This window comes from Ochotona princeps, chromosome 19, assembly GCF_030435755.1.
Source record: "Ochotona princeps isolate mOchPri1 chromosome 19, mOchPri1.hap1, whole genome shotgun sequence".
Classification (NCBI taxonomy): domain Eukaryota; kingdom Metazoa; phylum Chordata; class Mammalia; order Lagomorpha; family Ochotonidae; genus Ochotona; species Ochotona princeps.
The window spans coordinates 23408066-23422078 of NC_080850.1; the positions used below are offsets into that span (position 1 = coordinate 23408066).

At 45.2% G+C, this 14013-nt stretch overlaps 1 protein-coding gene across 1 annotated transcript in view; it reads left to right on the forward strand.

The window, feature by feature from the left end:
• Positions 1 to 1415: 1415 nt before the first annotated feature.
• The window catches only part of PDE6A (phosphodiesterase 6A), a 60532-nt gene continuing 47934 nt past the window's right edge, over positions 1416 to 14013 (forward strand). The window contains exons 1-4 of the mRNA XM_004587543.2: positions 1416 to 2191; positions 7419 to 7571; positions 8092 to 8181; positions 8720 to 8860. Of these exons, the coding sequence (XP_004587600.2) occupies positions 1718 to 2191; positions 7419 to 7571; positions 8092 to 8181; positions 8720 to 8860 (858 nt within the window). The 5' untranslated portion in view covers positions 1416 to 1717. The remainder of the gene's footprint in view (positions 2192 to 7418; positions 7572 to 8091; positions 8182 to 8719; positions 8861 to 14013) is intronic.

A 14013-nucleotide genomic window follows, 5' to 3' on the forward strand; every position in this document is an offset into this window, starting at 1 on the left:
TATTTGGGCCTCTGCACCCATGAAAGAGACCTGGTAGGACTTCACATTCCTGGCTCAGCCTGGCCCAGCCAGGTTTAGGGGGTGGATGGAAGATCTCTTTCTCTCTCTCCCTACTTTCCTCCCTCCCTTCTTTCCTCTCTATCTCTTCCCCTCTCTTTCCATAACTCTGCCTTTTATATACATTTTTAAAAAAGAAATCTTAAAAATAAAAAGCTTTTGTGGGAAGAACAGAAAACTCTTAACTGGCAATTACCTTTGAATGGCAGAGTTCAGGGTGTTGTTAATTGACTTTGTGTATTTTCCACAGCAAATACGTACTATTTTGTTTTAAAAAAGAAAGAAACTAGGAAAGGCGTGTATGTGTTTGCTTCAATTATGTATTTACTTGAAATGACAGAGAAGGAGAGACAGAGAAAAGTAGAGGCCTTCCATCTCCTGTTACACTCTCCAGCTGACCACCACGGCAGGGGCAGGGGCAGGAGCAAGCCCAAGCCAGGAGCCAGGAACTCCATCTTGGTCTCCCATATGAATGACAGCAACCCAACTACTTGGGCCATCACCTCGCTACCTCCCAGGTGCATTAGCTGGGAGCTAGACAGGAAGCAGATGTAGGATTCAGGTCTAAGCTAACGTGAGACATGCCAAGCAGCAGCATAACCCAGTATGCCACACAACACGCATACCAGGTGTGCTATTTTAATGAGTGCCCTTAGAAGGCTGAAATTAAAGTCACTAAAATCTGAAGCTGGGGGGCCTGGCGGCATAGCCTAGCAGCTAAAGTCCTCCCCTTGAACACAACAGGATCCCATATGGGTGCCGGTTCTAATCCCGGCAGCTCCACTTCCCATCCAGCTCCCTGCTTGTGGCCTGGGAAAGCAGTTGAGGATGGCCCAAAACCTTGGGATCCTGCACCCATATGGGAGACCTGGAGGAAGTTCCTGGCTCCTGGCTTCAGATTGGCACAGCACTGGCCATTGCGCTCACTTGGGGAGTGAATCATCAGACGGAAGATCTTCCTCTCTGTTTCTCCCCCTCTCTGTATATCTGACTTTGTAATAAAAACACATAAATCTTTTAAAAAAAAAATCTGAAGCTGGGACAGATTTCAGTGCAAGCCCATTGGTATGAGACCCATAATGTTCATGAGGATAATAGGCTGAGCAGTGGCCACACAAACAGCAGGCCTGCATGGGGAAGGCTTGGGGAAGGGGGAGAATGAGGCAGAAATATGGATGGATAGTAAGAGCTGCTGCTGCTTGGAGAGAGAGGCCAAACCTCCTCCTATCCAGGACTGCAGGACACATGGCTAAGAAAAGGGCAATAGGGGACAGTGAGTATGCCTAGCCATGGCAGTTTGAGCATGGGCTGCCTCTGCCTCACTGGTGGCTGACCCCTGCTAGTCCCGCCCCAGTTCTGAACAGAAATCTCTTCCCAGTTCGCTTACAGTCCAAGGTGAAAACAGAGCTCTCTCCTTCTAGCATCTGGGGCCCGGAAGTTTCTGGAACATACTGATCCTCATAATCTTGGTTCTTGGGCAGTATTAATAATTTAATCTCCTGAGCTGGGTCCTGCTCCCACGTGGCCCTCACTGTGTAACTTGCAGCTAGACCCAGACAGGCTGAATCAAAAGAGAACGTTCGCAGGGCTGCCGCTCACCTGGATTGGAAAGGCATCTGCTTCAGCTCCTCCAAGGAAAAAACTCCTAGGATCTCCAGCCATGGGCGAGGTGACAGCAGAGGAGGTAGAGAAGTTCCTGGACTCTAACATTGGCTTTGCCAAACAATACTGTGACCTTCACTTCCGGGCCCAGGTGCTCTCGGACCTGCTGGGAGCAAAGGAGCCTGCCGTGGACCTGAGCAACTACCACACCCTGAGCAGTGTGGAGGAAAGTGAGATCATTTTTGACTTGCTGCGGGACTTCCAGGAAAACTTGCAGGCTGAGACAAGCACCTTCAACGTGATGAAGAAGCTGTGCTTCCTCCTGCAGGCTGACCGCATGAGCCTGTTCATGTACAGGACCCGCAACGGCGTCGCTGAGCTAGCAACCCGGCTCTTCAACGTACACAAAGATGCTGTCCTGGAGGACTGCCTGGTGGTGCCCGACTCTGAGATTGTCTTCCCTCTGGATATGGGTGTCGTGGGCCACGTCGCGCACTCTAAGAAGTTGGTCAACGTCCCCAACACAGAAGAGGTATTCCCTTCCCCATGCTGGAGAGCACAGTGAGGCTGTGTGCCATGGGGGTGTTAGTGTGCCTGGGGATGAGAGCTGCTGGTCACCCAGGCTGGGCTGGGGAGGGGATACAGAACATCTCCTGATGCAGGACTTAATGATGTAGAACTTTTGTTCTGAAGATAGCTCTCCAACTTCACAGAGGAGTTTCTAATAGTACAAAGAGCTGCATCTCTTACCTCCAGATTCACCACATCTTGCCACATCATGCCATGACTGCTGGCTGTATTTCCCCCACCTACTTGGAATGATGGTATAGCCATTATAACCTCTCATTCCTCATTAATTCACTGTGTATCTTCCAGACCAACAGTCTTCCCTTTTTTTTTTTTTTTTTGAATCTATAATACAACAAGCAAACTCAGGAAACATAACATTGCCACAACACGAAGATCTGATCAACAGCTCATACTCAATCTTTGCCATCTATCTAACTGCACCATTTAGTGTTATCCCTCTGGTTTCCAGAAATAGGAAACAGTCCCTCTGTATGCTAGGATTCCACAAAGCTTGTGGCTTAGAAGGGCACAGATCAACATGCTTGATGTTTCTTGGTGAGTCAATTTGGCTGATGCGTTCCTGGCAGGCCTATCACAGGGGTGATGCTATTTTTCTTCATGTGTCCCACCAGGAGATGGGCCTACTGGCTGGGCCATTTCTAGAAATGCTAACAACTAGTCATTCTTTCTCTAAGCATCCAGTGTCTCATGGGATTCTACTGGTAGTTTTAACAAGGTTCTAACAAACCTCTTCCCCTATCTGGACATCAACTGGTAGAGGATGCAATGCAGTTGTCCCCACAGTCTCTGCCCAGGCCAACTGCTACTCATCCTTCAGATGGCAGGTGAAAAGCCCCTTTCCAGGGGACACCCTCTCTGATTCACCTGTCACAGTGTCTATCCTAAATCAATCGACCATAATAAGCCCCAGAGGCCAGGGATCACATCTGCCTTTCTTGTGTCTGATATAAGGTAGGTGTGTACTTAACACTTGGCATAAAAGACTCACAGTAAACAAATTAGGCAAGAATTTCCTGAAATTTTTTATGTGTTAATTTGTATGTGGTTGAGAGGCAGGAGGACAGAGAGTTCTCATGCACTGGCCCAACTCCCAAATGCCGATAGCAGCCATGGCTGGACCAAGCCAAAGCTAACAGCCAGGAACCCATGAGGTGACCTGAATTGAGTTCCTAGTGTCAGGCTTCAATCCTGTGGATGCCTGGGGAATGACCCAGTGGAGAGGAGCTCTCTCTCCACCTCTCAAATAATAACCTAAAAGTCAAATAAAAGAGAAGCAGGTCATAGGGCCTCTGTGGGAACTATACTGGGTGGGCTCCCTCAGGGGTTAATCTTCCCTTGGGCATCTGAAGGGACCAGCTGTTCTCTCACCCAACCACATTGGAGTCAACTTTCTCTCTAGACTTTGCCACCAGGATGGACCATCTCATTCATTTCACTGAATCTTGTGCTGTAACTCTTATCATTTCTGTTCCACGGATAATGAAACTAAAACCCAGAGAGCTTATACAACTTGCTTGGAGTCACACAGAAAGTGGCAGATTGGCCATTTGAACCCAGACACTATGGCCTTGAGTCCCTAGTGTTAATTACTCTGCTATTTCACACTTTCTGCTACAACTCCAGGCTTTAAAAAAAAAAAAAGAAAGAAAGAAAGAAAGAAAAAAAAGGTTATTTTCAATCTACTGGCAAAGAGCTCAGATCTTCTGCATTGGACTGAGCTCTGGGTGTAAATCTTAACTTGTAATCTAAGTATTTGGCCTTGGCAAGTCATCTAGCCTATCTGGGCTCATTCCTCAATGTATAAAGTGGACCGATAACAGCTGCCTCATGTGTTGTTGTGAGGATTAAAAGTGAGAATCATTGCGTACCTATCAGCGATCTGGCACACTGAATGACTCACGTTAGCAGCTCCTGTTGCTTGCCGCTCCTATTACTGCCTGGAGTTTGTTATGAGGACTAAAGTGGAATTTGGAGAAGAATCCAGCTTTGCCCATGTGAAGCATTCCATTTGGACTACTTCTTCTTTAGTGTTTATTTTTTACTTATTTGAAAGGCAGAGTTTCAGGGAGTTGAAGAGAAAAAGAGAGAAAAAGAGAGAGAGAGAAAGAGAGAGAGAGAGAGAGATCTTTCTTCTGTTAGTTTACTTTCCACAAATGGCCACAAATGCTAGAGTGGGGCCAGACCAAAGCCAGGAACCCAGAGCTTCTTCCATGTCTTCCATGTCTTCCATGTGAATACAGGGGCCCAAGGAGTCGGGCTCTGTTGCTTTCCCAGGATGCTATTAGGGAGCTGGATTGGAAGTGGAGAAGCTTGGGCAGGAACTGGCACCCATATGGGATGCCCACACTGCAGGTGGTGGTTTGATTTTGTTTGTCTCTTCCATTTAAATGTAAACCTGAATGGAGCTAAAAGGCCACCCTTCTGGAGTAGTCCCTAGGCCCAGGATAATGCTTAGCATACACAGGGAGACTTCAAAACATTCATGGGAAGGGGGATGAAAAAGTAAATTTCTTGTAGTGTAAAGAATTTTGAAATCCATGCATGGTTTTGCCTGATGTGCACTTTCTTTGGAATCTCCCTATGGAAGGCCCTCATTCCGTGCTAACTGAATGGATGCACGACGACCCTAGGCTCTCCCTAGCCAGCCCCGGACTTTAACACAAGTCATTGAGTTAAATTACTTCTAAGTCCTCTTTTTCTGTACCAGTATGAAGGTGGATGGCATGGTTGTTGAGGACACTTTATGGACTGAAAATATCAGACTGGCAGTGACTGATGGTGTAAATGCCTATGAATGGGGAGAGCTTGAGGGAACTCCAGAGCAGAGAGTTCAGGGGAACAAGGTTTCTGTTGGACTGAGTGTTGTATGTACAGATGCTGGCAACGCTCAGGGTGCTGAGCTGACTGCGTGAAATGAATCTGAGCAAACCCCAACCAGACCTGGGCTCTGGAATTCATCAGCACCCCTGGGAACGACACAGAAAACTCCTCTTGGCTAATGCCTGTTTGGAGACCTTCGTTAATCTTCAAATGCTAATTCCAGCAGAGCTCTGCCAGCTTTTCTTAATTCCTTTACCCTTCACCTGGTTGGAGACTGACAACAAAGCTCCTACTTATTTCATCCCACCCTAGCTGGAAAAGATGTAAAGCATCCTGCTAGATTTCTGAATCGTGGCAAAGGTTCTGAAGATTTGGTTCCTCGGGAGTTGTGGAATTGGCTCTGTAACCTTAGTGTCCTCTCTTAGAACAGCAAGAATGCTGCTGGTTTGGGTTGGCTCGTGTTCCAAGCTGTGCTGAGCTGGGAAGCTTCATGTGTCACAGAGACAGATTTCTTTGAATTGAAGACAATTCAGGCTCTGTTACCTTGTGCTAACCAAATGGGCCACATGGCAGTTTCCTCTGATCTCCCAAGCGGCAGAGTATGTTAGTGTGTATTCCTCTATACACCCAGAGCTTTGAGACAAGCCCTTAGGGCCTGGATTACTATAACAGACTTATTTGGGAGTGGCCTAAAATTTAGTCATCCTGAATTCCCTGTGCTTGGCTTAAGGCCTGACACATAGTAAGCTTTCATAACATTTGCAAAAGGGTGGGACAGATTTTTTAGTAGTGATTAAGATGTCACTTAAGACACCAGCCTCCGGCTTCCCCCTCCAAACCACGTGGTCTCAGCTCCCTCGCTTACTTGCAATATAATGGCATTGCCGGTAGAAATCCCCCAGAAGCCATTCCTCACCTGCAATATACTTCCTCCTTCACATCCTCATACACCCTTCCCTGATCAATCAATAGTCCCTGTGCCTGGAAGCACATGAATTCCCCAGGCCGGTCTTCCCAAGCCCAGTCCTTTGGTGGGGTAGCATGCTGGCCTGGAGCTCTACCTGTCCACCAGAGACCCAAGATCACAGACAGATTCATAGATATGCATGAAGGTCTGGGAACTTACCTCTCCACTCACCTGGGACACAGCTGCGGGTGCAAGACCCCAGACCAAGTCCACGTGCACACTACGCTTACCTGGGCCTACCCTTTCCTCCTCCCCACCCGTCCTTGGGACTGAAACACAAAACATGAAACACATGCACAATCTCAGGCCTGCTCTGACAGCCCCCAGCACGAGTCCCCAAACCCCAGAGCTCTCATAAGACAGCAAAGCCACCAGTGGCTCTGGCTCTGTTCAGAGATCCTGGGATGAGAGGACTGAGGCAGATGGGAGGCTGGGTACAGCTTCTCCCTTCCTCCAGATACAGGAAGAAGAAAAAGAAAATTTGGAAACAGTGATCTCACCCACTTTCCCCTAATCCTCAATCCTTCAAGTCCCATCTCCACCTCCAATTTCAGCTTCCTGCTAATGCCAACTTTGAAAGGCAGTACGTAATGGTTCAGATTGTTGAGTCCTTGCCACTCAGTGGGAAACCTGGATCGAATTCCTAGCTCTTGGCTTTGGCTTGGCCCAGGCCTAGCTGTTGTAGGCATTTGAATAAACTTGAAAAGGAGAGATCTCCTTGTATCTTTGTGTTTTTCTCTGCCTTTAAAATAAAATGAAAATATAGCAAAAAGATTTATGGACTATGGAAAAATCCATTGTACTGGCTGCATGGTACTAGGACTGGAGGGTCAGAAAAACTGAAAATAAAAAAAATCTTTCGTCCAATGACCTGGACCCCAATCTAACCTTGTACAGTCTTCTCTGAGGAACAGCAGACTTGAGGCAGATTCTAAACTCATACACACATGCACCATGAACTGTCTTGAGTTACAGTTTTCCCTATAAGATGAGCTACTATTGGCACTCATCTCATAGGCTGGGGGTGGGGGGGGCACTAAGGTGAGGCTAGCAGTTGTCACTGTGACATGCACTCAGGTATTTTCCCAACTCCCTTGCAGCTCTCACTTGAGTTTCCATCTGGGGCTAATTGTTAAGCTTCTCTAAGAAAACTTCTCTAAATGCTCCCCAGTCAATGACACCCTCCTGTCACTCACTCCTTGTCCACTGCTGTTAGTGGGTACAGCTCAGGCCACCTTATTTTCCTGGGTTTCAGGGGTTCTGCTTCCACTAAAGGACTGGAGCTGGGAATGTCTTCACTCCCTTGCCAGTAGGGATTCTGGATTGTTTTGTCATTCTGGCTCATCGTTTTCCTCCTATGCTTGTCTCTGACTCCCTTCAGGATGAACATTTCTGTGACTTTGTGGATAACCTCACGGAGTACCAGACCAAGAATATCCTGGCCTCCCCTATAATGAATGGGAAGGATGTTGTAGCTGTCATCATGGCCGTGAATAAAGTGGAAGGAACGCACTTCACCAAGAAAGACGAAGAGGTAAAGACACTGCAAAATTGCTTGCACATTTTCCTTTTTTGTCCAGTCTCTGGACCCTTGTTATTTGGCCTGGCCTCAGTTTCCCCAACACTAAGTCTGAGGGAGCTTGGGCAGGATAATGGTTAGTAGATTGACCTCTAAAGTCAGTAGTGGAGGGATCCTTGCTCTAACCCTGTCAATATCCAGTCGTTTGACTTGGGCAAGTTGCTTTCCAAACCTATTTTCTTCTTTGTAAAATGGGAATGACTGTGAAACACCTACATAATACGATACATGTGATGATATGATAGCATACACAAGTGACTTCCCAGAGGGACATCGAATTCAATAAGTGCTAGTTTTTTTTTAATTAACACACTATCAACATCCTACATTTTATACTCAAATTCCTTGAGCTTACAACTCTGCCCAAATGTCTGTGAGAAAGTTTCTAAAATATTCATGTTTGCTGATGATAGAAGTGGCCAGAAGAGGAATTTCTCCTTCTAAACTGCTTCCCTTCATGCCGTGTGATTTCTAGATTCTTCTCAAATACCTCAACTTTGCAAATCTAATTATGAAGGTGTTTCACCTGAGTTACCTGCACAACTGCGAGACTCGACGTGGCCAGGTAAGGGCCTTGACGTTAAGGGATGCACTGGACATTTCCTTTTACTAAAGCAATGATGAGAGCAGTGCTGGCAGGGCAAAGGGTCACGAAGGTGCCAGGGAGACCCTGGACAGTCTCTGACCAGCAACGCTAGTGTTACGGGATATAACAGCGGGCATTAGGGTATGTAGATTCTCAAGGCAGTTTGGTTTTTTGAATCCCTGGCCAGCCATGTTCTAGCTCTAAGACCCTGAGCAAGTCACTTTTAATCTCCCCAATTTTGTGTTTTCATTTGAAAAAATGAGGATAATTATGACGCCTCTCTCAAAAGATGTTATCAATAGTAAATGACATCTAGCAAGACAGCACTAGTACTCAATTAGTGTCTATTATTTTATGAACAACCCATGCCAATTATCCTATTTCTCTAGGTCATTGGGAGGATTCATGGAGTTAAACTTGAGAGAATCTTATAGAATTGTCAATATTCTTCAGCTAAGTGAGCTGCTGCTTTGTGCCTCAGAAGTTTTGAAGGTTTTTTCCCCTGCTATTTCTTCAGATACTGCTGTGGTCTGGGAGCAAGGTCTTTGAAGAACTTACAGATATTGAGAGACAGTTCCACAAAGCCCTGTACACAGTGCGTGCCTTCCTCAACTGTGACAGATACTCCGTGGGGCTCTTGGACATGACCAAACAGAAGGTAAGAAAACTGTCGGGGACAGACACTGCCAAGGAAGGTTGCACCTGACTCCGACTGGACCCCAGAATCCTGTCTGGAGTTGTCAGAGGCAGGGCAAAGGCAGGTTGAATCTGGATGGCCACAGATACTTCAGCCACGTCTTTACTGAGTAGAGGAACACTAGGCTTGAAAGTCAGTCCAGGGCACAGGTGAGCCAAACCATCTGTGTATTCCCCAGTTATTGGAAAAATGAGCACAAGAGAGAATAAGGATAATGAACAGGTAGTGGTGGGTAGTAAAGAAGTTTTTAGGGGCTCTTCAGTGGCATAGCAAGTTAAGTCACCACCTTCAAGGTGTTATAGATGCTGATTTGAGTTCCAACAGCTCCATTTCCCATCCAGCTTCCTGCTGATGCATCTGTGAGAGCAGTGGAGGATGGCTCAAGAGTGTAGGCCCCTGCACCCATGTGGAAGCCATGGAAGAAGCTCCTGGCTCCTGGTCTCAGACTGACACTGCTCTTGTCATTGCAGCCATTTGAGGAGTGAATCAGTGGATGAAAAATCTCTCTTACTCACTCTCTCTCTCTCTGCTTCTACCTCTATCTCTGCAAATTTGCCTTTCAGATAAATAAATCAATCCTTTTTAAAAAGTAATTTCTAGGTAAGGGGAAAGTGCAGAGAAAATTTCCAACTCAGGAATTCTCAGAACATGTACTGAATGTTGAGTGTAAGCTTCTCCTACAGTTGGTATGCCCAAGGCTTCCCAGGACCATTGAAGCACAGTTAGTAACTGGATCAGGCTTGTTGGGGGCCAGGTGTTGAGTAGGCATGGCAGCTGAGAAGGCAGAGTTCAGTGAAGTCCCCAGTGCTGTTTTTCAATGACACTTTGCTAAACCACCTCTCCCATTGCTCTTGGTTTACCTGTTTCTGCCTCACTGGGCTGGTCATTTCCCACATAAGAACAGATGACTTTACTCCTGGCCAGTTACTAGTGTAAAGGCAGATTACTTGAGCCCATCAGAGATGGAGCTGATCTGAAAGCTTGTCTGCACACTTTGTGGAGAGCAGTCCTCCTGGGGTTCACTGCCACTTCTACACTTCTGCCTGGAGTCTTTTCAAGGACCCCCCATCCTTGCAGATTCTGAAGTCTAGTTGTGGCCTGCTTGCCCACCGAGTCTTCTGTATGCTTTGTCCGGCTTCTTAGCTCATCAACAGCATCTCAGCTGTCAGCCAGTGGGTCAAAAGGAAAAGCAGAACTTGATGTCTGGCTGATAGCTCCAGATTTTCCCTCTTTTCTGAGATTTTGGTCCACTAAGTCCTTGTGCCTTGTCAGTTTCATGATTTCTCCAAGTAAATGTATATGTATATACACACACATATATATACATACATACACCATATACATACATACATACATGTATATGGTGTATGTATGTATATATATGTGTGTGTATATATATATTATGTATGTTCAGGTATACACTGTCCAAATTTTATAATTATTCTAGTTGGAGGATTTGTCTGAAACAATTAAGTCACCATTAACAGAAGTGGAAAATCCTCTTTGTTCTGTAGGTCATGTGGGTTTATCTCATTCTTTCATAAAACACTTCTAATATTTATATATTTAAAAGGGAGAAGGAGAGAGAGAGTGAGCGAGAGAGAGCACGCACTCCCATCCATTGGGTCATTTGACTGCCTTCAATGGCCAAGACTCTGCCAGGGTAGGAACTGGGAGCCAGGAATACAATCCAGGCCTGCCACCTGGCTGGCAGGAACCCAATCACTTGAGCTAAAACACTGCTCCTCAAGGTCTGAATTGGCAGGAACTGGAGTCAGGAGCTGGAATCAGGGACTGTATTGTGGGACACGGTGTCTTTACTAGCCTAAGTGCCTATGTCCTTAATTCTTTTAAATTTTATTAACATGCCATAATTAATTTATCCTTTCCCCTAAAGCTGTGTGTTAAAATAATTTTTAGATATTTGAGCAATTAAAGATACTTGTTACATTAAACAGCCTTGGGATTGAATATTTACATACTCAAGTGAGAATATCTATGAAATTGAGTTGGGGTAAAATTACTCTGGTTTCTCCCAGATTTTTGATTTTTGAGTATTCCATTCCTTAAAGCTTTTACCAATTTTTTAAACATCAGTATTTTGAAAAAATTTCCTATGCAAACAGCAAAGTAATATCTTTTCTTTCCAGTTGTATTTCCACTGATTATTCATGGGGTTGTGTAAACATTTTATGTTTATGAACTTTACTTCTTCCATGTAGCTCCCAAATATGTATCTATCTTTAAAATGCAATTTTCTATTTCTTGTCAACCTATAGCAGTGTTTCATATACACAGCAGATTATATATCTGTAAAGCATGCTGCAAACATTTTTCTCCTGTATCTGGATTATATTTTAACTCTGCTTATGATATCTTTTATTATATGTAAGATTTAAAATAGCTTTTATAGCTTCTGAGTTCAGGATTTTACTTAGTAAATATTTTCCTATACCTAATATTATAAAGATCATCTGAAATAATAATGTTATCTTTTGGTATTTTATGGTTTTGCTAAATATAGTATATTGAATCTTCCATTTAAAAGACAGAGAGAGATAAATTTTCCATCTGCTCTTTCATGGCTCCAATGCCTGTAACAGTTAGGGCTGGGCCACACAGAAGCCAGGGACCTGGGCCTCAGTCTGTATCCCCCATGTGGAAGGGTTCACCTCCTGCCACCCGAGGTGTGCATTAGCCAGGAGCTAGATTAGAAATTGGGGGACAAGGATATGGGATATGGAAACCTCAACCACCATGCCGGATATCCATCCTTATTTATTTGGAAATTTGAAAATGAACATATTATGATTTGGAGATAAACTTTGGTTACCCTCCCATTATATTTCTCAACTTAAAGAATGGTTTACCCATTGGCTGGCACAGTGGTTCAACAGGTTAATCTATCTGCAGTGCCAAAATCCCAGATGGGTGCCCATTCTAGTCCCTGCTGCTACACATCCAATCCAGCTTCCTGCTTATGGCCTGGGAAAGCAGCAGAGGACAGCCCAAATCTTGGGCCCCTGCATTCATGTGGGAGACCGAGAAGAAGCCCCTGGCTCCTGGCTTCTGATGGGCTAGCTCTGGCTGTTGCAATTAGCTGGGGAGTAACCAGTGGATGGAAAATCTGTCTCCTTTCTGTAAATCTGCCTATCAAATAAAAATAAAGAAATATTTTTTAAAAAGATAATCTACCCAAGAAGGGGTATAGCTCAGAGATAGAACATTTGATTACAAAAGAATAGTCTACCCATTACCCAATGGGTATTTTCAACACCAGCATTTTGGTAAGCCAATTTCTCACATACTAAATTTTCAAATACACTGGGACTTATTTTTCTGAATTTTGCCTTGAAGTTGGCCTCCCAAGTGATTCTAGTACAGTTGGGCTGCACAGTGATTTCAATGAACCTTGGATTCTAGGGCAATCATTCAGGTGGATTTTTGCATAATCTTTTTAAAAAGATCTATTTATTTATTTAAAAAGCAGACTTATAGAAAAAGAGGAAGTGAGGGGGAAGGGAGGGAGAGAGGGAGAGAGAGAGAGAATGAGTTTTCTATCCACTGGCTCATTCCCCAAATGACTGCAACTGCCAGGGCTGGGCCAGGTCAAGCCAGCAGCCTAGAACTCCATCTGGGTCTCCCAGTGGATTGCAGTGGGCCATTTTCCTCTTTCCCAGGTACATTTGCCAGGAGCTGATCAGATGTGGAACAGCCAGGTCTCAAACCATGGGAGGCTCACATGGAATGTTAATATCATGGATAGCAGCTTATCCTACTGCACGAGCCCTAATTTTTGCATATTCTTGATTCTAAGTATCATATCAAAATTGCCAAACCTAGCAATATGCCCTTTACTTTTCCCTTATGAAGTTGCAATGAAACAAACTCAGGTGAATGAGATTCCTTTTCAATCAAAAGCATTTCTGAGTGTTGAGATTTAAAAGATCCCATTCCAAGGTACCGAATTTGCTGTAACCTCAGGTCACTTTATGTTACGTAGTTCTGTCCTCCGATTCTTTTGAACTACCTGTCAAAAAGGAAGACCTCGTGTAAACATGAGCTTTCTGAGTTATTCCATCATCTCCTAATATCAAACGGTTTAGCAGTCAGAAGTGAACTAGGCTGCCTGTAGTCACGCAACGAACCTGTGGAAAGGTTCTTGAAAACCTTTGGTTTGTGCTCTTTAAATGGAGGAACTGTATGAGGTCTTTGTCAGTTTTCTGTGGCTGAAGCGAACACCTTCAGTAAAGCCAGGAAGAGGAGGAGGAAGGGGGAAGGCTGCTAGGGAGCCCCCATTGCTTATCTGGGTGCCTGGCCTTAAGTCCTCACTTGCCTTCTGATTCCAGCTTCCTACTGCTGTGTCCTAGGGGGCAACAGCTGATGGCTTAGCACTTGGGTCCCTTCCACCCATGCACAGGACCTGCATTGAGTTCTGGGCTCCTGGCTTCAGTCTGGCCCTACCCTAGGTGTTGTAAGCATCTGGGCAGTGAACTATCTAGCTACCTTTCAAAGATAATCTAATAAAAAAAATTTTAAAAAAGAAAGGAGGAGGAGGAAAGACAGAGCGAGAAATCACAGACAGACCACTACTCTCCACCCAACCCCTCATTTGATAATATCTCTTCTCCTTGGCACAAGTTTCGAATTCACTCAGTGCATAGCCACGCAAATTACCAGCCCAGGATACACATTCTTCTGGGCTCCTCTGGCATTCACATGCTCCTTCCTCTGCTGTATCTTTTTTTTAAAGATTTATTTATTTTTATTGCAAAGTCAGATATACACAGAAGAGGAGACACAGAGAGGAAGATCTTTTGTCCGATGATTCACTCCCTAAGTGACCACAATGGCTGGTGTTGCACCAATCTGAAGCCAGGAGCCAGGAACTTTCTCCAGGTCTCCCATGGGGGTGCAGGATCCCAAGGCTTTGGGCCATCCTCGAATGCTTTCCCAGGCCACAAGCAGGGAGCTGGATGGGAGATGGAACCACTGGGATTAGAACTGGTGCCCATATGGGATCCCGGTGCATTCAAAGCCGGGCCCTCCTTTGCTGTTTTGGCTCTTGTTCCACATAGCGCACTACTGCACCTGTGTATCTGAACATCCCCTTG